The sequence below is a fragment of the Arachis stenosperma genome, chromosome 6, assembly GCF_014773155.1.
Source record: "Arachis stenosperma cultivar V10309 chromosome 6, arast.V10309.gnm1.PFL2, whole genome shotgun sequence".
NCBI classification, from domain to species: domain Eukaryota; kingdom Viridiplantae; phylum Streptophyta; class Magnoliopsida; order Fabales; family Fabaceae; genus Arachis; species Arachis stenosperma.
The window spans coordinates 61,389,278-61,415,337 of record NC_080382.1 but is presented as its reverse complement, the minus strand read 5'-3'; the positions used below and the strand labels follow the sequence as shown (position 1 = coordinate 61,415,337).

The window sequence follows — 26,060 nt, the reverse complement described above, 5'->3', positions numbered from 1 at the left end:
TGGCGCACAAAATGAGGAAGGCAAGCATTGCCCTCCACAAGGGCACACTGCCCTCTAGGAGGGCAACATAAGGGAACAAAGCATGAAAGGCAACTCTGCCCTGCCCACTACAAGGGCAGAGCACAAATTTGTGCCTTGGAATCAAGAAGAACAAAACCTTGCCCTGCCCTCCACAAAGGCAGTATCGGGCTCACCAAGGGAAGAAAATCAAAGGAAAATGCCTACAATGCTTGCCACAAGAGTTGAACACGGGACCATGAGGAAGCAAGGAACTAGGCTCCATTACGGTGCCAAGAAAGCCAAGGAAATTGAATGAGCGTGTGTTTCTGCCAGGATTTGAACGTGGGACTTCAGTTTGGAAACACTGCCCTGCCCTCTGCGAGGGCAGGGCAGCATTTTTTTGTGGCATGAATCTGGCGCACCAAGGCACGTTTCTGGTGCACCAAGGCACGATTCTGGCAGCACCAGCAGCACACCACAGCACAATTCTGGCGCACCAAGGCACGTTTCTGGCGCACCAAGGCACGATTCTGCCAGCACCAGCAGCGCACCACAGCACAATTCTGGCGCACCAACTTTTTCTGCCCTGCCCTCCGCGAGGGCAGGGTAGCATCCTGCGCACCAGCCTGCACCACGCCCGCACCAGCAACGCACCAAGCACCAAATCCTGCCCTGCCCTCCACAAGGGCAGGGCAGCCTCCTGGAAGCTATTTTTTTGGGCCAAAAATTGAATTAAAAATCCAATTTAATTCATTTCTTCACCAAATCAAAAGCCCATCCAAATCCTAAGATCCAAGAATGGAAAGTGTATAAATAGGAGCTAGTTTGATGTAATTAGGACCTTTTGCTTTGCTTTTGAACTTTGAATTTTCCTTTGAACCTTTGCTTTTATTTGGAGCTGTTAAAATTTCTCTTGGTGACTTCACTAAGATTTCAGAGAATTGGGGAGGAGAATTGATCTCTCTTCTTCCTCATTCTTGCTTGGGCACTTTTACTTTACTTGTTTTGAGTTTTGGGTGTGAAGAATTGAGGAAATTCTGTCTCAATCTCCATTCAAAATCTCTTTGATTTCATTTCTGCATAATTGAATTCAAACACATTTCCTTTACTGCTTCTTCTTCTATTTCTTGTCAATTGCTTTGTGAACTTGGATCTGGGAAGGCAATTGAGATCTAGGCTTTGCTACCTAGTCTCTGGAGTCCTGAGATCCCAATTTACTTTTGGTTCTTCTGTGAACCTTTGCTGCACTCAATTTCCTTACTGTTTGAGCTCTAATTACTTTTAATTCAATCTCTGCTTTACTAATTTTTGCAATTCAGTTCCTCTTTGCTTAGATTCTGAAATCTCATTCCTCAAATCCCTTTTACATTCAAGCAATTTATATTCCTTGCATTTTAAGTTACTGCAATTTACATTTCTTGCACTTTAAGTTTCAGTCATTTACTTTCTTGTTCTTTAAGATTCTGCAAGTTTACTTTCCTGCACTTTAATTTACTGCAATTCTCCCTTCCCCCTTTACATTTCCTGTCATTTACTTCCTGTTGGATACAAATCACTCAACCAATACTTGATTCGCTTGACTAAATCAACCACTAAACTAAAATTGCTCAATCCTTCAATCCCTGTGGGATCGACCTCACTCATGTGAGTTATTATTACTTGATGCGACCCGGTACACTTGCCGGTGAGTTTTGTGTCGGATCGTTTTCCGCACATCAATCCTCAGGACCAAGAGAAAACTGCATTCACTTGCCGTTCTGGTGTGTTTGCCTACAGAAGAATGCCTTTTGGTCTGTGTAATGCACCTGTAACTTTTCAGAGATGCATGCTATCCATCTTCTCTGATATGGTGGAGAAGTTCCTGGAAGTCTTTATGGATGACTTTTCAGTATATGGAGACTCATTCAGCTCATGTCTTAACCATCTAGCACTTGTCCTGAAAAGGTGCCAAGAGACTAACCTGGTCTTAAACTGGGAGAAATGTCATTTTATGGTGACTGAAGGAATTGTTCTTGGGCACAAAATTTCAAGCAAGGGAATAGAGGTGGATAAAGCAAAGGTAGAGGTAATTGAAAAATTACCACCACCTGCCAATGTTAAGGCAATCAGAAGCTTTCTGGGGCATGCAGGATTCTACAGAAGGTTTATAAAGGATTTTTCAAAAATTGCAAAACCTCTGAGCAACCTGCTCGCTGCTGACACACCATTTGTGTTTGACACACAATTTTTGCAGGCATTTGAGACCCTGAAAGCCAAGCTGGTCACAGCACCAGTCATCTCTACACCAGACTGGACATTGCCATTCGAACTAATGTGTGATGCCAGTGACCATGCCATTGGTGCAGTGTTGGGATAGAGGCATAACAAGCTTCTGCACGTCATTTATTATGCTAGCCGTGTTTTAAATGATGCACAGAAGAATTATACAACCACAGAAAAAGAGTTACTTGTTGTGGTCTATGCCATTGACAAGTTTAGATCCTATTTAGTAGGGTCAAAGGTGATTGTGTACACTGACCATGCTGCTCTTAAGTACTTACTCACAAAGCAGGATTCAAAACCCAGGCTCATAAGATGGGTGTTGCTTCTGCAAGAGTTTGATATAGAAATAAGAGACAGAAAAGGGACAGAGAACCAAGTAGCTGATCATCTGTCCCGAATAGAACCAGTAGCTGGGGCGTCCCCCCCTTCTACTGAGATCTCTGAGACCTTCCCAGATGAGCAACTCTTTGCCATTCAGGAAGCTCCATGGTTTGCAGATATTGTAAATTATAAAGCTGTGAGGTTCATACCCCAGGAGTACAGCAGGGTGCAAAGAAAGAAATTAATTTCAGATGCCAAATACTACCTATGGGATGAGCCATATCTCTTTAAGAGATGTGCAGATGGAATGATCCGCAGATGTGTACCTAGAGAGGAAGCACAAAGGATCCTGTGGCATTGCCATGGATCACAATATGGGGGACATTTCGAAAGTGAGCGAACAGCCACTAATGTCCTCCAATGTGGCTTCTACTGGCCCACTCTCTATAGAGATGCCCGAGAGTTTGTGCGTAACTGTGACAGTTGCCAAAGAGCTGGTAACTTGCCTCATGGATACGCCATGCCTCAACAAGGGATCCTAGAGATTGAATTGTTTGATGTATGGGGTACTAACTTCATGGGTCTGTTCCCACCGTCATACTCAAACACTTACATTCTGGTGGCAGTGGACTATGTATCTAAATGGGTAGAAGCAATTGCTACACCCAATAATGATACTAAGACCGTGCTGAAATTCCTCCAGAAACACATCTTCAGCAGGTTTGGTGTTCCCAGAGTACTAATCAGTGATGGGGGCACTCATTTCTACAATAAACAGCTGTACTCTGCTGTGGTACGATATTGAATTAGCCACAAAGTAGCAATTCCGTATCATCCATAGACAAATGGGCAAGCTGAAGTCTCTAACAGAGAGCTAAAAAGAATCCTGGAACGGACTGTAATTGCCCGTAGAAAGGATTGGGCGAAGAGCTTGGATGATGCTCTGTGGGCATACAGAACAGCATTCAAGACTCCTATAGGAACCTCTCCATACCAATTTGTGTATGGCAAGGCCTGTCATCTGCCCGTGGAACTGGAACATAAAGCCTACTGGGCAACCAGATTCCTAAACCTGGATGCTAAATTAGCTGGTGAAAAAAGACTACTCCAGCTAAATGAGCTAGATGAATTCAGACTCAATGCCTTTGAAAATGCAAAAATCTATAAGGAAAAGGCAAAGAAATGGCATGACAAGAGGTTGTCATCCAGAATCTTTGAACCAGGACAAAAAGTTCTGCTTTTTAACTCTAGGCTCAGACTATTCCCAGGAAAACTTAAATCCCGGTGGAGGGGTCCGTATGTGATTACAGGAGGGTCACCATACGGATATGTTGAGCTTTAGGATATTGATTCTGACAAAAAGTTCATTGTTAATGGACAGAGGATCAAACATTATCTTGAAAGCAATTTTGAGCAAGAATGCTCAAAACTGAGGCTTGAACGATTCTCAGTGAAGGTCCAGCTAAAGACAATAAAGAAGCGCTTGCTGGGAGGCAACCCAGTCATTAGCAGGTTATCCGTTTTGTTTATTAAAAGTTTGATACATATTTTCAAAGGGCGATCATCAAAATTGAAGGAATTCACAGAGTTACAGAAGGATTCAGTGCAAAAAGTAGAGAAAAGGAGCTTGCTGGCGAAAAAACGCCAGTAAGGGGTACTCTGGGCGTTAAACGCTGGGCGTTTAACGCCAATACACCATTCTGGCGTTTAACGCCAGGTGTGCAGCATCCTGGGCGTTTAGCAAAACGCCCAGTGATGAAGGGGTTTCTGGCGTTTAACGCCAGCCAGGGTACCTGGCTGGGTGTTTAACGCCCAAATTGGCCAACAGTTGGGCGTTAAACGCCAGAATGGATACCATTCTGGGCGTTTAACGCCAGAAAGGTGGGGAACAGAGATTTTGCTTTCCACATCAAATTTTTTCAAACTTTCCTGTTTTGATCCATAATTTTCTACATAAACACATTTCAAACTTTCATTATTCACCTTCAAATTTTCAAAATTAAAATCATTCTTCAAATCTCTTTCAAATCCTTTCCAAATCTTCTTCAAAAAAAAAAAACTCAAATATCTCTCAAATTCTTTCCATATCTTCTCAAATCTCCTTCAAAATTTTCGAAATCTCTCTCCCTTCCTTATAAATATATGTTCGGCCACACCCCCCTTCCCCACCATTCGAATTTGATCTCTTTTTCTCTCTCCTCTTTCCTTTCTTTTGCTTGAGGACAAGCAAACCTCTAAGTTTGGTGTGTTTTTCTGTGATCACTAAGCTAAGGCTCATCAAGATCATGGCCCCCAAAGGAAAACAAACCAATTCAAGAGGCAAGAAAGAGAATGCTCCAAAAGACCTTTGGAGTCAAGAGAGGTTCTTAACCAAAGAACATGCAGACTGTTACCACAAAATAATGGGTCTAAGGTCAGTGATCCCGGAAGTTAAATTTGATCTGAAAGAAGATGAATATCCGGAGATCCAAGAGCAAATTCGAAACAGAGGATGGGAAGTTTTAACCAACCCTGAGACAAAGGTTGGAAGAAATATGGTTCAGGAATTCTACTCAAATCTGTGGCTGACAGTTAAGTAGAGAATGATTGGAACCGCTTTTCATACCTACAGAACAATGGTCAGAGGGAGAATTATTTACTTCCATCTAGACAAAATAAGAGAGGTCTTCAAATTACCTCAACTACAAGATGATCCTGAATCCTCTAATAGGAGAATGGTGAGAGTAGATAAGGGGTTGGATCAAGTTCTAGAGGACATATGCCTCCTTAGAACTAAATGGATGACCAATTCAAAAGGTGTCCCAAACCAACTCAAGAGGGGAGATCTCAAACCAGTTGCAAGAGGCTGGTTGGACTTCATAGGGCATTCTATCTTGCCTACTAGCAACCGTTCTGAGGTTACTATCAAGAGAGCAGTGATGATTCATTGCATTATGCTGGGAAAAGAAGTGGAGATTCATCATCTAATTGCTTGTGAGATTTACACAATTGCAAACAAGAACTCCACTGAAGCCAAACTAGCTTACCCAAGCTTAATCTCTTTGCTATGTAAAGATGCTGGGGTGAGGATGGGAGTAGATGAATTCATCCCAATTGAGCACCCAATCACCAAAAGGTCAATGGAAGGACAAATGCAAGATAACTCTATCAAAAGGAGGGCGCAGGAGTTCCTCCCTGAACTTCCTGAAATTGACTACTGGACTCGTCTAGAAGCATCTGTTGCCAAGCTGCAAGAAGCTATGGAACAAATTAAGGAAGAACAGCAGAATCAAAACTGCATGCTCTGTAAATTGCTGAAGGAGCAAGAGAAGCAGGGGCGTGAGCTACAGGAGCTGAAGCGCCAAAAGCTCTCCCTTGAAGGGTCAAATACCCCACAAGTTGAGGGAGCATCCACTTCTCAAGATCAAGGTTGTTGAGTTCTAACTCTGTGATCATCCCTATCATTAGGAGTCTATTTTAGAGTAATTTAAATTTTGTTTTCTACTACTATTAGTCTTATCTTATATCTATTTCTGAGTCTTGTTCTTAATTCATGATTAATAAAATTTAAGGTTCATGTCTTGAAGTTATAAATGTCCTATCAATCCATCACCTTTCTTAAATAAAAAATGCTCTAATCACAAAAGAACAAGAAATACAGGATTTCAAATTCATCTCTGAAACTAGTTGAATTAGTTTGATGTGGTGACAATAATTTTTGTTTTCTGAATGAATGCTTGAACAGTGCATATATCTTTTGAATTTGTTGATTCAAGATTGTTAAACTTGTTGGCTCTTGAAAGAATGATGGAAAAGGAAAAATGTTGTTGAGGATCTGAAAAATCATCAAATTGATTCTTGAAGCAAGAAAAAGCAATAAAAAAAATTATTATTATTTCTAAGTGATCCAAGGCAAAAAGAGTGTGCTTAAGAATCCTGGACACCTCTGATTGGGGACTCTAGCAAAGCTGAGTCACAATTTGAAAAGGTTCACCCAGTCATGTGTCTGTGGCATGAATGTATCCGGTGGTAATACTGGAAGACAGAGTGCTTTGGGCCACAGCCAAGACTCATAAAGTAGCTATGTTTAAGAATCATCATACGTAACTAGGAGAATCAATAACACTATCTGAGTTCTGAGTTCCTATGGATGCCAATCATTCTAATCTTCAAAGGATAAAGTGAGATGCTAAAACTATCCAGAAGCAAAAAGCTACTAGTCCCGCTCATCTAATTGGAGCTAAGTTTCTTTGATATTTTGGAGTCTATAGTATATTCTCTTCTTTTTATTCTATTTTGACTTTCAGTTGCTTGGGGACAAGCAACAATTTAAGTTTGGTGTTGTGATGAGCGGATAATTTATACGCTTTTTGGCATTGTTTTTAGTATATTTTGAGTATATTTTAGTTAGTTTATTACATTTTTTATTAGTTTTTAGTTAAAATTTACTTTTCTAGGCTTTACTATGATTTTGTGTGTTTTCTATGATTTCAGGTATTTTCTGGCTGAAATTGAGGGACCTGAGCAAAAATCTGATTTAGAGACTGAAAAGGACTGCAGATGCTGTTGGAGTTTGACCTCCCTGCACTCGAAATGGATTTTCTGGAGCTACAGAAGCCCAATTGGCGCGCTCTCAATTGCGTTGGAAAGTACACATCCTGGGCTTTCCAGCAATGTATAATAGTCCATATTTTTCCCGAGATTTGATGGCCCAAACCGGCATTGCAAATCAGCTTCAGAATTCCCAGCGTTTAACGCCGGAACTGGCACAAAAATTGGAGTTAAACGCCCAAACTGGCATAAAAGCTGGCGTTTAACTCCAGAAAAAGTCTCTACACATGAAAGCTTCAATGCTCAGCCCAAGCACACACCAAGTGGACCCCGGAAGTGGATTTTTACGTCATTTACTCATTTCTGTATACCCTAGGTTACTAGTTCACTATTAATAGGATCTTTTGACATTGTATCTTTACCTCATGACACTTTACACGTTCCTTTTTGTATCTTCTACAGTATGAGTCTCTAAACCCCATGGTTGGGGGTGACGAGCTCTGCTGTGTCTTGATGGATTAATGCAATTACTACTATTTTTCATTCAATCACGCTTGTTTCTATTCTAAGATATCACTTGCTCCTAAATCTGATGAATGTGATGATCCGTGACACTCATCATCTTTCTCACCTATGAACGTGTGCCTGACAACCACCTTCATTCTACCTTATATTAAGTAGATATCTCTTGGATTCCTTAATCAGAATCTTCGTGGTATAAGCTAGAATTGATGGCAGTATTCAAGAGAATTCGGAAGGTCTAAACCTTGTCTGTGGTATTTTGAGTAGGATTCAAGGATTGAATGACTGTGACGAGCTTCAAACTCCTGAAGGCTGGGCGTTAGTGACAGACGCAAAAGAATCATTGGATTCTATTCCAACCTGATTGAGAATCGACAGATGATTAGCCGTGCTGTGACAGAGTGCGTTGAACATTTTCACTGAAAGGATGGGAGGTAGCCATTGACAACAGTGAAACCCTACATACAGCTTGCCATGGAAGGAGCCTTGCGTGCATGAAGAAGAAGACAGTAGAAAAGCAGAGATTCAGAAGATAGAGCATCTCCAAAACCTCAACCTGTTCTCCATTACTGCAAAACAAATACTTATTTCATGTTCTTTTATTTTTCACAATTAAACCTGATAATTATTGATATCCTGACTAAAAGTTACAAGATAACCATAGCTTGCTTCAAGCCGACAATCTCCGTGGGATCGACCCTTACTCACGTAAGGTATTACTTGGACGACCCAGTGCACTTGCTGGTTAGTTGTGTGGGATTGCAAAAGTGTTATTGCAATTTCGTGCACCAAGTATCGAGTCTCCACCTGGAACACATGGTGGCTAGCCACTGCTTTCCCCCAGGGAAACACGTATCTCAGATAGTGGAAGTGCAACATTCACATTTCATTCAATAAGAATATATGCAATTATAATTAGCCATAATCAATAATGGCTCCGCCGTAACTCGGCAATAAACTCAACCATCCAGCTCGTGGTTCAATCCAAAACCAGCCAATTCGTCAACAAATACAGCCCTTCGGCTCTTGGCACATAAGGCACTTCCACCGCCATCCTCCGTATCTCATATAATCATCTTTGTTCATTATTGATCACAACTTTCCCCTTGCTTCATTCACAAGTTACCACATCCCCTAGCTCCTTTCTCATTGTTAGGCATACCATAATGATTTAAGACATAAGGGATGAGATCGGAGACTTAGAAGTATAAAATTTGGCTTTTAAAACTCAAAATCAACTTTGGGATGAAAATAGGGCCACGCAAACGTGTCCTCCACGCGCACACATAGATGGCCACAAAGTTTATCGACGCGTATGTACCGCCACGCATACGTGTGGGTGTGTTTGTGCCCCACGTACAAAACTGGCACAATTTTGGCACAACTCTCGAGAAAATGGATGGACATTTGGTGCAGTGCATTGACTCGCACGCGTGGATGGTGCGTTTATGAAAAATGACACGTACGTGTCAGGCATGCCTACGCGTAGGGGGTATTCTGCTAAAAATTTTTCTAAGTTAAAAGCTGCAGATTTCACAAATTAAACCCCCAATCTTTCAACGGACATAACTTCTTCATTTTAAATCTTTTTTTGCCCGTTCTTCAAACAGCATGAACATCCCGGATCCAATTTCATTTCTAAACAAATTTGGCGCAAAACGGGGATCTAGAGTCCATGTTATGTCCCGTCAAAGTATGCTCAAAAACCATATTTTCATACAAAACCACAAAGTGCCATTTTCAAAACAAGCCATTTTCAACCCTTTTCAAAATCAACCAAAACATACCAATTTCAACCCTTTTTGAAATCAATCAAAATATACCAAAATCAACATCAAGCTTCCTCAACTCACACATTAATACTTTACCACAATTCACCAAAACCACCATCCAACCACTTTAACCCATCATAATCAAATCGCTAAATAATTCAAACATATTAACATGTCATACATCCTTCCTCATCCTAATTTCCAACAATATCATTTCCAATCAACCATCATTATATATAATCAATATCATACTCACCATCAACATGGTTCCACCCACAAATCAACCTCAATCATTCTTCAAGCATATATCACAATATGCATTTTTCTCATTATCACAATATGCATTTTTCTCATTCATCACACCATCAAGGCATCATTATTTATAATCATATATATGACCACATCATATGCCTCTAGCCTAAGTTTTCACACCACATTACATTTTAGATACAGGAAACTGAGACCATATCTTAGCCAATTTTCCACGCTCAACCGGAGCACTTCTAAACCACTTTTCCACAAGTTCTCAAGGTCTCAGTACCTCCAAGAATAGATTTTTGCACACCAAAGCCCTCTTTCAAACTTTCCAAAATCTAAATCATGCTTCAATATTCATATACACACTACCTAAGCCACAATTATCATACCCAAACACCACAACTCAATACCCAAGCATCATAAATCAATAAATTACACTAGGGTTGAGAATCTTACCACACCCAAGGTTCAAGGAAACAAGATTACTCTTCTCCTTCAAGAGAGTTGGGTCCTATAACATCAAAGAGCCCAAAATCTCAACACATTTCTCCATGAAACTCGAAATTTAGGGATGAAGAACTGAAATAATTTCGTGGCTTACCTAAAAAATAAAGTAATGGGTTTTGTAGAGCTTTTCGCGGTGAATGCGTGGCCACAAATGGTGCCACTACAAGAAAAATACCCATTCAGCCACACTTTTTTTAAGCTACATTTGAAAAGCGTAGCCTATTCATAGAATAGGTTACGCTTTTCTCTGTGTTGCCTTTTTATATGAGAAAAGGATACACAATTGTGGCATCATTTAAAAAGTGTAGCCTTAAGTATTTTAGAAATCACTTATAAAGCGTAGCCTTATCTAAATATCTATGAATACACTTTTCTCATCTAAGGAAACGCTTTTAAAGAGTAGCTTATTTATTCTGTTTCAGGTGCGCTTTTAAAATGTCTCCTAATATGATCCTCAATAAACACTTACTAAAATCCCCCTCACTCACGCAGCAGTGCAGCACACACTCTCATCCTCACTCAACATACACAAACACGAAAGAGAGAAGAAATCAGAGGGAGAAGGAAAGGAAAGAAAGAGAGGACGACGCCGTCTAGGGCTCCGCCGCCGTCGCCGTTGTCGTCGAGCGCCAGTGAGAGAGAGAGCTCGAGGATGAGAGGAAACGCGATGGAGGAGAGAAAAAGGAGGTGCTCCGTCGCCGCTGAAACTCCACCACCACTGCTAGGGCTTGTTTCAGTCGCCGTTCTGCCACCGTCGGGCTTCTGTGCCCCCGCCGAGGAGCTCGAAAGGAGGAAGGATGGATGTATCGCCGCCTTTGTGCTCTATCGCGGCGCTGCCGTCAGCTGGAGCTCGCCGCTGAGCTGCTGCACCACCTCCAAGCCGTTGCGTCGCTGCTCATCTCTTCACTGTCACTGCTCAACACCATCGTCGTATCCTCTGTCACCAGGTAAGCATTCTCTGTTCTGCATCCTCTCTTTCTTGCTCATTCTCTAACTCGCTCTCACTTTGTAGTTCAAAGGTGTGTATGATTTTGATAGTGATGATGAACTGCAATGGCTAATTGAGATACAGAAGGTATGTATCAATTTTCAATTGGTTCTGTGAATTTTTGGGGGTGTTTTGGGTTCTAATTTTAGGTTTTCTAATTTTGGGGGTTTCGCCTTTTGATTCTCAATTTGTTATGATTCCTTTTTGTGTTTGGCATAAACGGAAGCAATAGGTGCTGGAAATTTCATACGTGCATGCTAAACTAGGGAAATCATTCTGTAGGAAAGTGTCGATTTCTCTGCTTCTTTTCTTCCTTCTTAATACCTTTCATTGATTGTAATTATGTAGATTTCGATTTTCAATTTTGCAGTTTATCTCCTTTTGTTTTTCAGCAAATCGTTGATCAAACAATCAAGGAATCGGATCAATGTGATAAGGAGAAAGAGAAATTCAGCAAAGAAGTTTCTTAAGCAAGACACCATTGATCTGCTTGCGAATCATTTACAGGTTGCTTACAATAGAGTAATTGATTTAATTTTTCTGCTTTTGTTTCATGAAATTTAGAAAACCTGTATGCATAAACTAGCGATTTTATTTTTTAATTGTAATTACTTTCGCATACAATTAGTAAACTACGTGTTTGATATATGAATTACTATAGTTGTTATTATACTGAGCTAGGACCAAATACAAAGTCTGAGTCTATTTTAACATTTTTAATCAATTTTCAGTATTGAAACTGTTCAAGTGGATTTGGCATGTTATCACACAAGGTTGTGCACCTGATTCAAGGCATAAACGAGCAAAAGGCAAGGTTTCTGATTCACAATGCTTAATTGCTCAGATAATTGTTGTTGCTGGATTAATTTCTTTATTTTGAAATATGAACTGGTTTCTAGTCTTCCACATAGTCCAGCTAAGAAAGCCTATGTTACTGATTAAGAACTAAGAACACTATTCCATTTAATTGTAGCAAAAGAGAGAAAATCCTAATGAACAAGGTTCACCAATTTTTACTATGTACTTATGTACTATCCCTTATTTACTATCCCTTATTTACTCTGTGATGTCCCTCATTAGGTTCATAGTATCTTTTGTAGCAGCAATGCCCTCTGGATCCCTTGCCACAACAAGGAAGGTATCAACTTGGCCTCCTTTCTCTCAGAGAATAAAGCAAACAGGTGCTTTTCATTAATATGTACCAAGTTTGTACCAGATTTTGTGGGCTTAACCCAAAAACTATATATTTCAAGTCTTTATGTTCATGGAAAACTTGATATACAACTCTAAACTGAAATGCTAATGAAGTAGTATGTTTCATCATTAGAACATGCATATCTATTATCTCATTGTTTCCATCTTAAATAGTAGTTTGTTATTCTTTCTTAAACAAGTTTTAAGATCACTTTTGCAGTTTCTAATTCTTCACTTTTATAGTTATGCTTCACTTTTACTCCGCTAATTTGATGCGTGACGCCTCGCTCAACGACCGAGTGGAGCTCCGAATTTCGAGTGACGTTGGTGCCAAGATCCTAGTCATAAACTTTGATACCCCTGGTGTTCAGGTGCCTAATTTCTTATGCCCATTCCCTTTTTCTCTTCAATTTTTTTATTTTTCCTACTCGGTAGTTGACGAATCTTGCCATGGTTGCCTCTAGTTACAGCTTACAGTTTATAATACAACTTTCCCAATTTAGCTTCGCTTTTTTTCTTTTCTTTACCTTTTTGTTTTGGCTTACGGATTAAGCTTCCTTATCGGTGGTTTCGATTTTGATTCTTAAATGTGATTGTAGTTTAGGGAGAGACGGAGAGAGAATGAGAGTGGCGGAGGCCGGAGAGACGGTGCTTGTTGGTCTTCCACCTTTTAATGCAGAGCATCCTCAGGTTTAATAGCATACCTTTTGCCATGATTTTTGCGTTTCTGTTCTTGTTTGATGTATGGTTTAGCTCTTACTGACAGATATTTCTTTTTGGGGGTGTTTGTAGACTATATTTGATAATATTCTTAATCGTAAGATACCTTGGCCTGCAGTTCCTGAAGAAATGAGTCCTGAAGCTCAAGATCTTATTGATCGGTAATAATCATGTTATCTTCATGTTATATGTATCTGGCAATTGCAAACTGTTTATTCTGGTCAGCATTTTAGAATATCAATGCTTTGTTTATGTTTCCAATACTGAGCATGCTTCCATTAATTTGGATATTTTAGCTTGACTGCTTAAGCCGAAGATAGCATTTGTGAATGTATATTGTTTAGCAATCCTGGTGCCATCTGCTAAATATGAACTTTATGTTAATAATCTTGTGACAGTGACCACTACTGTCTCACCTTTCACATGGCATTATCCTTAAACCATGAGAACAGCAATCCCATTGTATTTGGTGTTCTGAATTATTTGACTGTTGTCAACTACATAACAAGCCCATGATTCATTTTTTACCCCCCCTCTTAACTGTGGCTTTGTGTAAAAATGAAAATATAATTATAGTTTGTACAAAATCTAAGTTTTATTCTATCTAAAGCTTTTTCTTTATGCTCCCTTTGCTGGATGCCGATCTGTTATAAATTATGGTTTTTTGTCCTGCGTTATTGTGCTAAGTTGAAGTCACGATTAGGATAGAAAAATGAATATTTTCTTGGATTAGTACCTGAGATGTGTTTATTTACAGATTATTGACTGAAGATCCTAACCAAAGACTTGGAGCTAGAGGTGCATCAGAGGTGATTTAATTTCTTATTAGCATACAGATGCTTGTTCCCCATTTTTATGATCATATTTCATTTTACTTGCACTTCAAACGTCACATTGATAGATGCTTAATTATCCAGGTGAAAGAACATGTTTTCTTTAAGGATATAAATTGGGACACACTTGCTAGATAGAAGGTATGTAATGCTTCTCAAGTCATAATTAAGTACTGTTAATTTCATCACTTCAATGCAATATGCGTTTCAATTAAAATTATAATTACTCCCTAATATAATGAATTATATTTCATCACTTCAATGCAATGGTTTATGGTTTGGATTTGTCAGTTTTATTTTTCTGTTTCGATAGTTAAGTCTTTATTTGTCAGAAAGGTCTATTCAAGAGTCAGGATTATTCTGTGAACATATTGCATTATTTTCCGAATTGAAGAATCTTAGTCTCATCTATCTAATTGCTCATTTTGATTTTGAGAGGTCTATTTCCAAAGTCAGCAGATTTTTGTTTGTTATGAAGTAGTCTCTGACCTATTTTGGCACCTTATATATCTATAACAATTTAGGTGCAAAATGTAATATCATATTTGTTAGTCATTACTCATTTTTATGTATTCTTGAAATGTTAGCTCCAACTCTTTTAAGTGTCTATAGCTTTTGAGAACCTTGTGTTTCTTTGGTGATAAATCGAGTTAAAATTAAGATTAAAAAAAGGTGATTTCTTTGGTGGTCTTTTTATAATTACGAATGTCATTATGAATATTTTTTTAACTACTTTTCTATATAATTATGCAGGATAACAATGAAGATTAAGTTGACTATTATTGTGGTTTATTGGCTAAGATAGAGTGCTATTTAGAATCTTTACATGTATGGTTGACTAATGATTTTTATTAGAAGATACTTTTATTGGCTAAGTGATATTATGGTTTTGATATGGCTATGCTTACTTTAGTTTGAGATGTATAAATTTTTACAGTTAACTTCATTCTTGTACTTTTGGATCAATATTATAAATATATTTTGGTTAGAGATAATTTTTATTATATAAAGAAATTATTTAGTATAATTATGTATTATTTTTATTTTGTAATATTCAACTCATTTAAATAAAAATACAAAATTATTATATATGTAATCATATTAACTATTATGTTGTATTAATAATTATTTTATATATATATATATATATATATATATATATATATATATATATAGAAAAAATAGTATACAAAAAAAAACGAGACCTAAGGCTACACTTATATACAGTAGCTATAGTATATAAAAAAAAGAGGGACCTAAGGCTACGCTTATAAAAAGTAGCTATGATATAAAATATGGCTACGCTTTACAAGTGATGCAGTAGTGTTGAAAAGCGTAGCCTATTCTGGAAAAATAAAAGCTGAAAAGCGCAGCCTTTGGTCCTAGATAGCATCACTTGAAAAGCGTAGCCTATTCTCAAAGGCCAAAAGCGTAGCCCTTGTTGCAAAAAAGCGTAGCCTTTGAGAATAGGCAACGGCCGAATAGGAATCACTCCAAAAAACGTAGCCGTAGCCTAAAAAGCGTAGCCGTAGCCTAAGGCATCATTTTTTTTCACTTTTGGCTACACTTTTCAAGTGTACCTGAATGGGTGTTTTTCTTGTAGTGTGCGGTAATCGGAGCTCTAGATCAAAAGTTATAGTGATTTGAAGACCAACCAAGGGAGAGAACTTGAGAGAGTGTTCTTCCCCCCTCCATTCCCATTTTCAGCATGTGTTGTGTGTTGTGAGGAGAGAGAGTGTTGAAAATTTGGGTTTTGGTTTAGTTAGATTGGGCCAAGGGCCCAATATGGGTCTGGTTGGCCCGGTTTGACCCGTTCGGTCCAATATTGGTCCAATTTCTATTAAATTGGTATCAAAATTCTCTTCTCAATCTCCTCTAACATATTAAGCCTAAAAATCACATTTTTGGCTTTCTAGAATAAATTCTCATTTATGGGGTTAATAAGCCATTAATTAACTGGGTTTTACATTCTACCCACCTAATTAGGAATTTTTCCCACAAAATTCAAATTCAATTACCTGAGAATAAGTGCGGGTAGTCAGCTCGCATCTCCGACTCAAGTTCACAAGTGTGTTCCTCAACACCGCCTCGACTCCATGCCACTTTGACTAACGAAACCTATTTTCCACGCAACCGTTTGATACTAGTATCATCAATTCTGACTGGAGCCACCGGAAGCGTCAAATCTTCTTTTAACTGAACCGATTCAGGTTCTAACACATGGCTAGCATCAGGAGTATACTTCCGAAGCTGCGACACATGAAACACATCGTGCAGGTTCGAAAGATGAGGTGGTAGAGCCATCTGATACGCCACCGGTCCAACCCTTTCCAGGATCTGAAATTGACCAATGTAACGAGGATTCAACTTCTTTGCTTTAATCACCCTCCCTACTCCCATGGTTGGAGTAACCTTAAGGAAAACATGATCTCCTTTCTCAAATTCCAAGGGCTTCTGCCTCTGATCGGCATAACTCTTCTGACGACTCTGAGCAGTAAGCATCCTATCTCAGATTTTCTTGACTTGTTCAGTGGTCTCAACTATCATCTCCAGCCCCAACAAGCTTTTCTCTCCAGCTTTATACCAGCATAGCAGAGATTGACATTTCATCCCATATAGAGCCTTATACGAAGCCATTCCGATGCTCGCATGGTAGCTATTATTGTACGCAAACTCCACTAGCGGCATATAGCGATCCCAGCTCGCCGGTTGATCCAAAACACAATCCCTCAACATATCTTCCAAGGTTTGGATAGTCTTCTCGGATTGACCATCTATTTGAGGATGGTAAGCTGTGCTCAAGCTTAATCGGGTTCTGAAAGCTTTCTGAAATGCACCCCAAAACCTTGAAGTGAAACGAGGGTCTCTATCAGAGATTATAGTAGCAGGTACACCATGAAGTCTCACAATCTTCTTTATGTATAACCGTGCTAGCTTCTCATGGGTGTAAGTTATCCGAATGGGTAAAAAGTGAGCTGACTTCGTCAGTCGGTCCACAATCACCCAAATATCATCAAAGCTGTCCCTAGTCCTTGGCAATCCCGACACAAAATTCATTGCAATGCTTTCCCATTTCCATTGCGGAACCTCTAAAGGTTGCAATATCCTGGAATGTCTTTGATGTTCAATATTTATCTTTTGACAAGTTAAGCACTTCGAGACGTACTCTGCCATATCATTCTTTATACCTGGCCACCAGAACATTGCCTTTAAATCATGGTACATCTTAGTGCTTCCTGGGTGAATAGAGAATCCGCTTTTATGTGCTTCCTTCAAGATATCTTGCCGCAAGGTGCCAACATTCGGCACAATGATCCTACCCTTGAATCTCCATAACCCATCTTTATCCTCTGACATTCTCCAATGTTTCCCGTGCTCAATGGCTGGTAGCACCTTCCATAACGCGTCATCATCTTCATGAGCCTTTAAGAGTTCGGATATAAAATACTTGAGATTTGTAATTGACTCAAACACAGAGTTCCAGACACTTCTTGAACACCAATCTTCAGACTCTCGAATCCTTTGAGAAACTCTTTTTCTCGGATCATCAACCAAGCAGCATACAGTGACTTTCGACTTAATGCATCTGCCACTACATTTGCCTTCCCCAGATGGTAATTTAACTCAAAGTCGTAGTCCTTCAGTAATTCCATCCACCTCCTCTATCTCATATTAAGCTCTTTCTGATCAAAGAGGTATTTCAAGCTCTTGTGATTAAAAAAAACTTGGTACTTAACCCCATAGAGGTAATGCCTCCACACCTTAAATGCAAACACCACCGCAGCAAGCTCCAAATTATGCATAGGGTAGTTAACTTCATGAGGTCTCAACTGACGTGAGGCATACGCCACCACATTACGATGCTGCATCAGCACGCACCCTAGACCCTTTAGTGAGGCATCACAGTACACCTCAAACGATTCATTTGGCTCAGGTAACACCAACACAGGTACAGTGGTCAACTTATGCTTCAACGCTTGAAAGCTATCCTTGCATTCAGGAGTCCAAACAAACGGCGCATCCTTGCGGGTTAACTTTGTCAATGGCAAAGCTATTTGCGAAAAGCCCTTGATGAATCATCGGTAGTAGCCAGCTAAGCCTAGAAAACTCCTTATCTCAGTAACTGAGGTTGGTCGCCCCCAATTCATTACCGCCTCCACTTTAGATGGGTCTACTGCTATCCCTTGTTTACTAACCACGTGACCCAAAAACTTCACCTCACTCTTCCAGAATTCACATTTGGACAATTTCGCATAGAGTTTCTTTTCCTTTAGTATCTGCAACACGGTCCTCAAGTGTTCTGCGTGCTCTTCTTCAGTTTTGGAATAAATCAGTATGTCATCAATGAAGACAACAACGAATTAATCGAGAAACGGACAGAAAACTCTGTTCATATAATCCATAAACACTGCAGGAGCGTTTGTCAACCCAAAAGACATTACAGTGTACTCGTAATGACCATAACGAGTCTTGAAAGCGGTCTTAGGGATATCCTCACCCCTCACTCTTATCTAGTGATAACCGGATCACAAATCAATCTTGGAGAAAACTCCAGCTCCTTGTAGCTGATCCATGAGATCATCAATCCTCACCAGTGGGTACTTATTCTTTATTGTGACCTTGTTCAGCTGTAAAACATTATGAAACATTATGAAAATGATACCAAAAAGAGTATAAAATATCCACTCATCAATAACACCTTACCATACAGTGCTTTACGCTTAAGCTGTAAAACAAAGGTGGTGTGGTATTACAACCTCTAAAATAAAATTTATACATAATAATAGTTGAAAGAATTTAATAATCGAGGAGTCTTGAAAGAAAGTTTAAACAAAATTGTAAAAAGAAAAGTGCAATGCTCACGTAACAGAAACTTGCGTACGAAGAAAAGTAAAGGCACATATATATAATAAGAGCTTAATGTCAAGAGATATAGAATATCAAGCTCCAGGCTTAACCTGCGAAGCCAAGGCTGGCCGGAGAAAATGACATACATATATATACATATACATCCCAAAAGCACTCAAAATACATGACATAAACTCCTATATCTCCATGAAACCTCTAGGAGGAACAAAAGTAAAGCATATCTAAAGGAGAAGTCTATACACATATCTATGTGCATTGCAAAATACAAGAGACAACGTCCTATCTTCGCTTTCCAAAGGAAACTCCAAACACCTAGTGAGGTGCCTCTCGACCTGCATCTGAAAATGACAACATATGTATGGAATGAGAACCGGGGGTTCTCAACATGATAATGGTGCTCACATAAATAATATATAAGGTCCCGGGAAAGCCATAGGCAATCCTAGAACTCTGACACTCAAATTAAAATCTTAGAGTTATACTTTAAACCAAAAACTAGTTGAACTATCTATGGTACCTAGGTTCTAGTCCGATTTTAACTTATTCCCCACAATTCTCACTCTCATCCAACCCTACAAAACTCCAGTAGAACTACCTTCGTCACTTGTCCGCCAAATGAGGAATCTCTTAGTTGCAAAGACATACAAGACAAGTAAAGAAAACAAAGATAGGATGCAATTACAACAAGCAAATCAGATAGCAGCAAGTCATAGATAAGCAATAAGGCAAGCCAAAACAAATGCATACACAACCAAGTCATACAAGTGCACAAGATGCATGACTGTCCTATGGCTAATGAGCTCATTTGTCGGTTATACAGCCAACCCAACATGTCCAGTAGCTAACCTGGGCATTATCTCTTTGTTGTGCACAAATATCTCAACACATCAGCTAACAGTTAGAGGAAAAGTGCCATGTCACCATTAAAGGGAATATGTGCCCTGTCACACTTACAACCAGAGAGAAAACACAGACATACTCATTATCAATCATCCTCAATCATGACTCATTTAAAATATTCATTCATTTTCAATCAATTATCATCAAGTTAACCTTCGTTCATCATAATCTCAATATTTTGCATTTCCTCAATCAACCAACATTAGTTTTCTCATTATTTATACCATGTTTAACTTCTTTTAAAGTCCTCGATCCAAGTTCTTCCACTTCACAACCTTTCACTATAAGTCCCCTCTCCATTTTATGTTTAGAAACTAGGTATTAGGTCTGGGAAGGTAGTTATAAAGGTTTGGAAAGTTAAAGGATTAGTTAAACATTCAAAAATCTCATTTTTGGCTAAAATAGGGGGCTCGCATACGCGAGATTTCAAAACAAGGTGACTCTGGCGTTGCATATACTGCTCGCATACGCGAGCGTCCAACTTTGATTTTCATAACTTTAAACCATTTTAAAGCTCTTGAAATTATCTTTAATTTGAAATAAATTTCATTCAAATCCAAAATCTGAGGCTCAAATTATGATTCGCTGAAGTTGGTTAAAAATCACTTTTTACCAAAAACTCAAAACCTCTTATTTTATCAATTTCTCAACTCAATACCAATATTCCAATCTTTAAAACAACACCAAAACAAACCAAACTATATTACAACACTTCTCATTTACTCCGTAATACACCAATGCATAATTTCATCAAGTTCAACCCAATAATCTGTATCCAGGACAACTTCATACATAACCATCAATATATCATTATCAATCATCAAAATTATCATTTCACCAACATCAACCACACTCATATCAATAATCATTACTCTAACCATGCCACATCAATTCAACACATATTGTATCGACTAAAACCACTATGTATGTACCAAAGACACAATTCAACTTATCCTAGGTCATCTAACCTAAGTTTTCATGTTACATTATATATTACCTATGAGAAACCAAAACCATACCTTGGCCGATTCCTCGTTAAAGCCCAAGACACTTCAATTTCACCGTTCTTCAAGCTTCAATATTTTAACTCCTCTCCAAATGCGAACTCCCAGCCACCAAGACTCAAATTTCCGCTTTCCAACAACACTAATTTGATCCAAAGAATCACAATTTAATCTAATACCAACAATATTTCTCAAAATCAACTTAGGGCTCATAATTACTTGTGATTCATAAGAGTTAGAGATTTTTCACTTTACCAACAGAAATTTGGGACCAGACCCGACAAGTCCATAAAGCTAGTTCGATCCTAAACATTGAAATCACAAAATCTCTCAAAATTAAAACTTCAAATTTGAAAGTTTAGGAGATAGTGGCTGAGAAAGAAATAGTGATGTACTTGCCAAATTGTTTACTTGCGGCGATCGAAGCTCCGGATTGAAAGTTATGTGAGGTTGAATGAGAGATTAGGGTTTGGAGTTTCTTTCCTTCTCTTGGCTCCCTTTCAGAGTTTTGCATGTGATAAGAGGAAGAAGAAAGCTGAGTTGTGGTTTCTGTGTTGGGCTATGGGTCCGACTTGGGTCTGGTCCGTTGATCTGGTTTTGAGATAAATTCTTTAAAATTAGTGTTAAAATTCATATTTAAATTATTTCTACTTTATTAAACTATAAAATTTAATTTTTTTATTTCTTTAAATAATAATTAATTTATTGACTAATTATTTACTAATTTTGTAGGTTTTACAATTTGAATCATATGAATCATAGAAGTGTGTGAATTTGATTAATTAATGGTTATTGAATGATAATTGAGCCAAAGGATGTGATTGAATGAATGTTGGTAAGTTTAATGAGGATTGATTGAGTGAAATGTTATTTTGTGGATATGCCTGGATTGTGTTGTGGTATAAGATGGTTGAGATGTATGCATCGATTTTGTTGTGGTATGATGTTGAGCTTGGAATTGATATAAATTAAAAGTGGTTAGTTAATAAGAATTGGTTAGTTTTTGTTTTTTGAATGGAATTGATGTGAATTAGAAATGGTTAATTGATGGGAATTGTATAGAAGGTTGAGAATTCCTTTTGATTCAATTTCTGATTGTGAAGCATGACAGGGCACTCTCCTTCTAAGGCAAGTGATAGGGCATTCTCCCTCTGAGATAAGTGATGGGGCATCCTCCTCCTGATACCAACTTGTGATAAGTTTAGAATGTTTTTTTTTGGGGATGTTGTAGGTTATTTTGCCCACGTTCTCTCTGATTGCAAGGTGACAGAGCACTCTCCTTCTAAGACAAGTGACATGACACTTTCCCTCTGAGATAGAATGATACCTCTAGGGAAAAGGAGACTGGGCACTCTACCTCTAAGATCGGCTTGTGATAAGACCAGATATTTTTTCTCTTGAGGATGCGCAACAGAGAGACAATGTCCGCCTTAGCTACCAGATGTGTCGGGTCTGGCAGTTTAACCGACACATGAGCTCACAGTTAGTAAGACAGGCGTGCGTCATGTGCATTTGTTTATTATTGTTTGAGTGTGCATAATTGTTTTGGTTTGTCTAACTGGTTATCTTGCTTAACTATTAGTTGTACTATTTGTTCTCGTTGTGCTTGCTTTGTATTTGCTTTGTATTTGCTTTGTGTTTGTGATTGATCCTATTGAATTGAATATTGAACTGAACAATTGTAATATTGAGGAGAAGAGATGATGATGTATTGGAAATGATTGAGACTAGAGGTAGTTACAGAATTAAAAATTTAGTGAATTAACCTTGTTGGGATAAGTTAAGACCCTAGGCTTGAACTTTGTGAAGTTGGAGATTAGGATTGTCTAGTGAGTTCATATTTCTTTATATAGTCTTTATTTGGAACTATTACTATATTAAAAATCTTTGAATTCTCATCTGTCGTGAATTTTTTATTTTTCAGATACAGAGCGTGACACACCTCGTTGAGAGTACGGGATTTTGATTGGTGAATCGAATATTTTTTGAGATTTATTTTGGTATTAGAATTCTCTCCACTTTTAATACTTTATTGTATATTCTATATATATTTTTTTAGAAGTTTTTATTTAAGGAGATAGGATGTTTATTTGTATATTATTATATATGTTTTTTTAGGCATCGTAATAATGCTTTATCACTTTTATTTATGATTATAGTGTAAAATTTTATGTGATAAAATGTTACAAAATGTGAATCATAATTTTCTTATTTTGAGAGCCTAGAAAATTAAATTCGTGTGAAGTTGTAGGGTTGATAAATTAAAGATGACAAAAATATTTTGTGTAAAATCCATGGTTTTGAAAACTGGATCAGACCGGCCGGTTCAACCAGAAAAATTGGGAACCGATTACCTAGCTGGTCCGGGTAAGGTCAGAAATCGTCTGACAAAAAACCGGTAAAAAAATCGGTCGAACTGGCGATTAACCAGTGAACCGGGAGAACCATCCAGTTTTTTAGCGGTTTTTGTTTGAAAATTAAACTACTAAACGACGTCGTTTTGAAGGTAAAAAAAAAAGGGCCAAACGAACGTAAACAAGAACCAAAAGAAAGGCCCCAATCCCCACCCCACCCCTTCTGTCTCTCTCTCTCTCACTCATACCCACCAGAAAACCCTAGTCCCACCCATAATCCTCTCATCTCTTCGAATTCCAAGAATAGCCACCACCCACCATCCCATTTCAGAGCTTAAACTCATCGTCGATCCCTTCTCTACTTGTCGCCCTCTCTGTCCGAGCTTGCTTTGTCGCCGTGAGTCGCGCCGCTTCGCTGCTCCTCGCCGTGGGTTGCGCCGCTTCACTGCTCCTCGCCGTGGGTCGTCGTCGTTCTCCCATCCTCGTCGTTCCTCCTTCGCCCTTCCTCGTTGGCGTTGTTTCTGCTTCTATGCTCCGAACCGTGTCTCACCGTTGTTGCTTCTCTTCTTCGCGTGGAGTCTCGAAGTCAAAGCGACTACCTGTCATCGTGTCTCATGTCTTAGTCTCTGCTTTAACCCTCTCAGGTCTCATATCTTAGTTCTCAGTTCTCAAGTTTCTTCTTCTCTGATTCAAGCCTTCAACCCTCTCTGGTCTCAAGTTTTAGTCTCTAACACTCCCTGATTCTATTTTCCTGACTCTATCCCTCTGAAATTTAAAATTTATTCTGAACATGCATATGATGTATTATTGATGATTCTGCTGAATTTTAAGATATTAATATTTTGAATTTTTATTTGAATTCGGTTTGTTCATATTGAATTAATTCTGCTGAGTGCCTGAGATTGTGTTTCCATAAAATTCCTTTAATGTTTAGCATTAAAAGTAGGTGGCTACATTAATTGCATGCCTCTTCTTGCAATGCTGGTAAGTTGTGCTATATGAAATACTATTGTTGTTGAGATAGGACAATATTCAAGAACTACAAAATTCAAGATATTTACAACAGATCAAATATAAATTTTGTGCCTTAAAGAGCTGCAATTCTTTGGTTGGTTATATAGCCTATGAACTTGTAACATTTGGGATTGATGGATTTGAAAGGATTATTAAAAAAAAAGGCAACAAGGAGGTACAAATATATATGCCTGAAATAATCATGAGCTTGATGCATACTATTGTGCTAAAATTCAACTTTGCTTTGAAGAAAAGGGTTAGCAAGGATGTACCTTGATCATTTGGTGACAAAAGGTCTAATATTATGTCAAAATCTTAAACTGTTTAGTGATAGCTTATGATACATTTTATACATTATGGGTTTGTCATTATGTGCGTTTTTTTTTAGTTATAAACTTTGATGTTTGAAGTTGTTTGTGAACTTCTAATATTAAGTTATGGATAATTTATTATGTGAAATTTTAAATTTTATTAAGTTAAAAATTATTGAATTTATATATTTAAAATTATTTTTAGATTTTTAATAATTTTATTTAATATTTTATTAAACCGGTTAAATCCCAAATAAACTCCGATCAAACCAATAAATTATTAAACCAATAACCTCACCAATTTATTGACCAGTCTGGTTCTCACGACCATGGTAAAATCTCCTTACAGTTTCCATATACAGGATTGGCTCCCACTTTCTTTATTTTCTTGTGCCTCGGCCTCCGATTAGGACTTAGTATAACATTTAAATAATATAAAATACTTGAAATTTATTTTTCAATTACATATTTTGAGTTTGAATTATGAGAAGAATTTAGTTTTCATGTTTTAAATAGACATGTAGTATTACCTAAAAAATTTAAATGCATAAATTCAAATAAATAATTATGTAAAACGTGTTATATTGTATATAAAAACTAAATTCTTATTTCAGATAATTAAGTCAAATCTTTTTATAGTAGGTACCAGATGCGTTTATTCCTTTGTTCTTTTAATAAAATAAAATAAAAAGAAAAAACTGTATGTTATGTTGACAAATTGATCTTTGAAGTTTGAACCTCCACTACTAGAGGGAGAGCCGCCGAGGTGGTTGGTCAAAAAGAATGGTGTGTCTCACTCACGCATACGATGAATGTAAAGTATAAACATTCAGTGCTCAATAAGTCAATAGTTAATTAGTCAGCATAGTTGTTCTTCGTAAATAATTTACATATTTTTATATGGAATAAATTAATCTTTAAAAATTACATAATTTAGTCAAATTAAGTTTAACATAGTATAAAACAGAAAGTATTTCAATAAATAATAGATAAATTAAATAAATAATGACAATAATAAAATAAACAAATATCAACAAACAATAAAAATAATAAAAATAAATTAAAAATTTAAATATAACAATTGAATTAAATAAAAATGATAACTAGACCAATTATTATTTAAACTATTAGTATATATTCCTGTACTATACAAGAGATAATACATAAAAATACATAAAGTTTTTTTTATTAAAGACAATTAAACAAAATATAAAATAAAATTTAACGATTTTAATATTAAAAATATTAAAAATAATTAGTATTTGTTTCAACTAATTTGGATAGAGATTTTCTTAAAATTAAATAATAAATTATTTTTGATTTATTTTATTTATTATTGAAGATTTTATTTTTGGATATTTTCATATTGATTGGGTATTTTTTTATTTATTATTTAAAACTTTAGTAATTAAAAAATTAAATAATGAGGATTTTTTATATGCTTTAATTTGAATATTTAGATTTCGATCTTTATTTTATGAATAAAAGAAGTTTGGTTTGATTATCTCTAATTCTTGAATTAGAGTATTTATTTAAAAATAATTTGTAGATTGATGAATAAATAGTATTTTTATATATAATTATTGTTGGATTAAAATTGGTTTTCAATTACGATTCTATACCCTAATTATATTATTATTTTCCCTAAAAAAATCCTAATTTAATAAACACTCCCCAAAATCCTAACCCTATCATTTTCAT

At 37.4% G+C, this 26,060-nt stretch overlaps 1 protein-coding gene and 1 long non-coding RNA gene across 3 annotated transcripts; both read left to right on the top strand.

Moving 5' to 3' along the window:
* Positions 1 to 11,065: 11,065 nt before the first annotated feature.
* On the top strand, positions 11,066 to 11,968 carry LOC130932538 (uncharacterized). 2 transcript variants are annotated; one of them, XR_009067479.1, is made up of 4 exons: positions 11,066 to 11,119; positions 11,185 to 11,247; positions 11,393 to 11,667; positions 11,892 to 11,968. It is a non-coding gene; the product is annotated as an uncharacterized LOC130932538 (long non-coding RNA). The 2 variants fall into 2 exon arrangements; XR_009067478.1 differs by having other exon boundaries at positions 11,387 to 11,667; positions 11,892 to 11,931.
* Positions 11,969 to 12,957: 989 nt separating this feature from the next.
* On the top strand, positions 12,958 to 14,872 carry LOC130936773 (probable serine/threonine protein kinase IREH1). The gene is made up of 5 exons (XM_057866926.1): positions 12,958 to 13,044; positions 13,147 to 13,235; positions 13,832 to 13,883; positions 13,992 to 14,048; positions 14,661 to 14,872. Exons 1-4 carry the CDS (start codon positions 12,976 to 12,978, stop codon positions 14,043 to 14,045), a joined length of 264 nt encoding a protein of 87 aa, XP_057722909.1. The 5' UTR covers positions 12,958 to 12,975; the 3' UTR covers positions 14,046 to 14,048; positions 14,661 to 14,872.
* Positions 14,873 to 26,060: the final 11,188 nt, after the last annotated feature.

What these genes read in the sequence shown, in the direction of transcription:
- LOC130936773 (XM_057866926.1), top strand. Translation starts at nt 12,976, where the DNA reads ATGAGAGTGGCGGAGGCCGGAGAGACGGTGCTTGTTGGTCTTCCACCT. An exon ending in TTAATGCAGAGCATCCTCAG is followed by an intron (nt 13,045 to 13,146) that starts GTTTAATAGCAT and finishes GGGTGTTTGTAG; the next exon opens with ACTATATTTGATAATATTCT. An exon ending in GAGCTAGAGGTGCATCAGAG is followed by an intron (nt 13,884 to 13,991) that starts GTGATTTAATTT and finishes TTAATTATCCAG; the next exon opens with GTGAAAGAACATGTTTTCTT.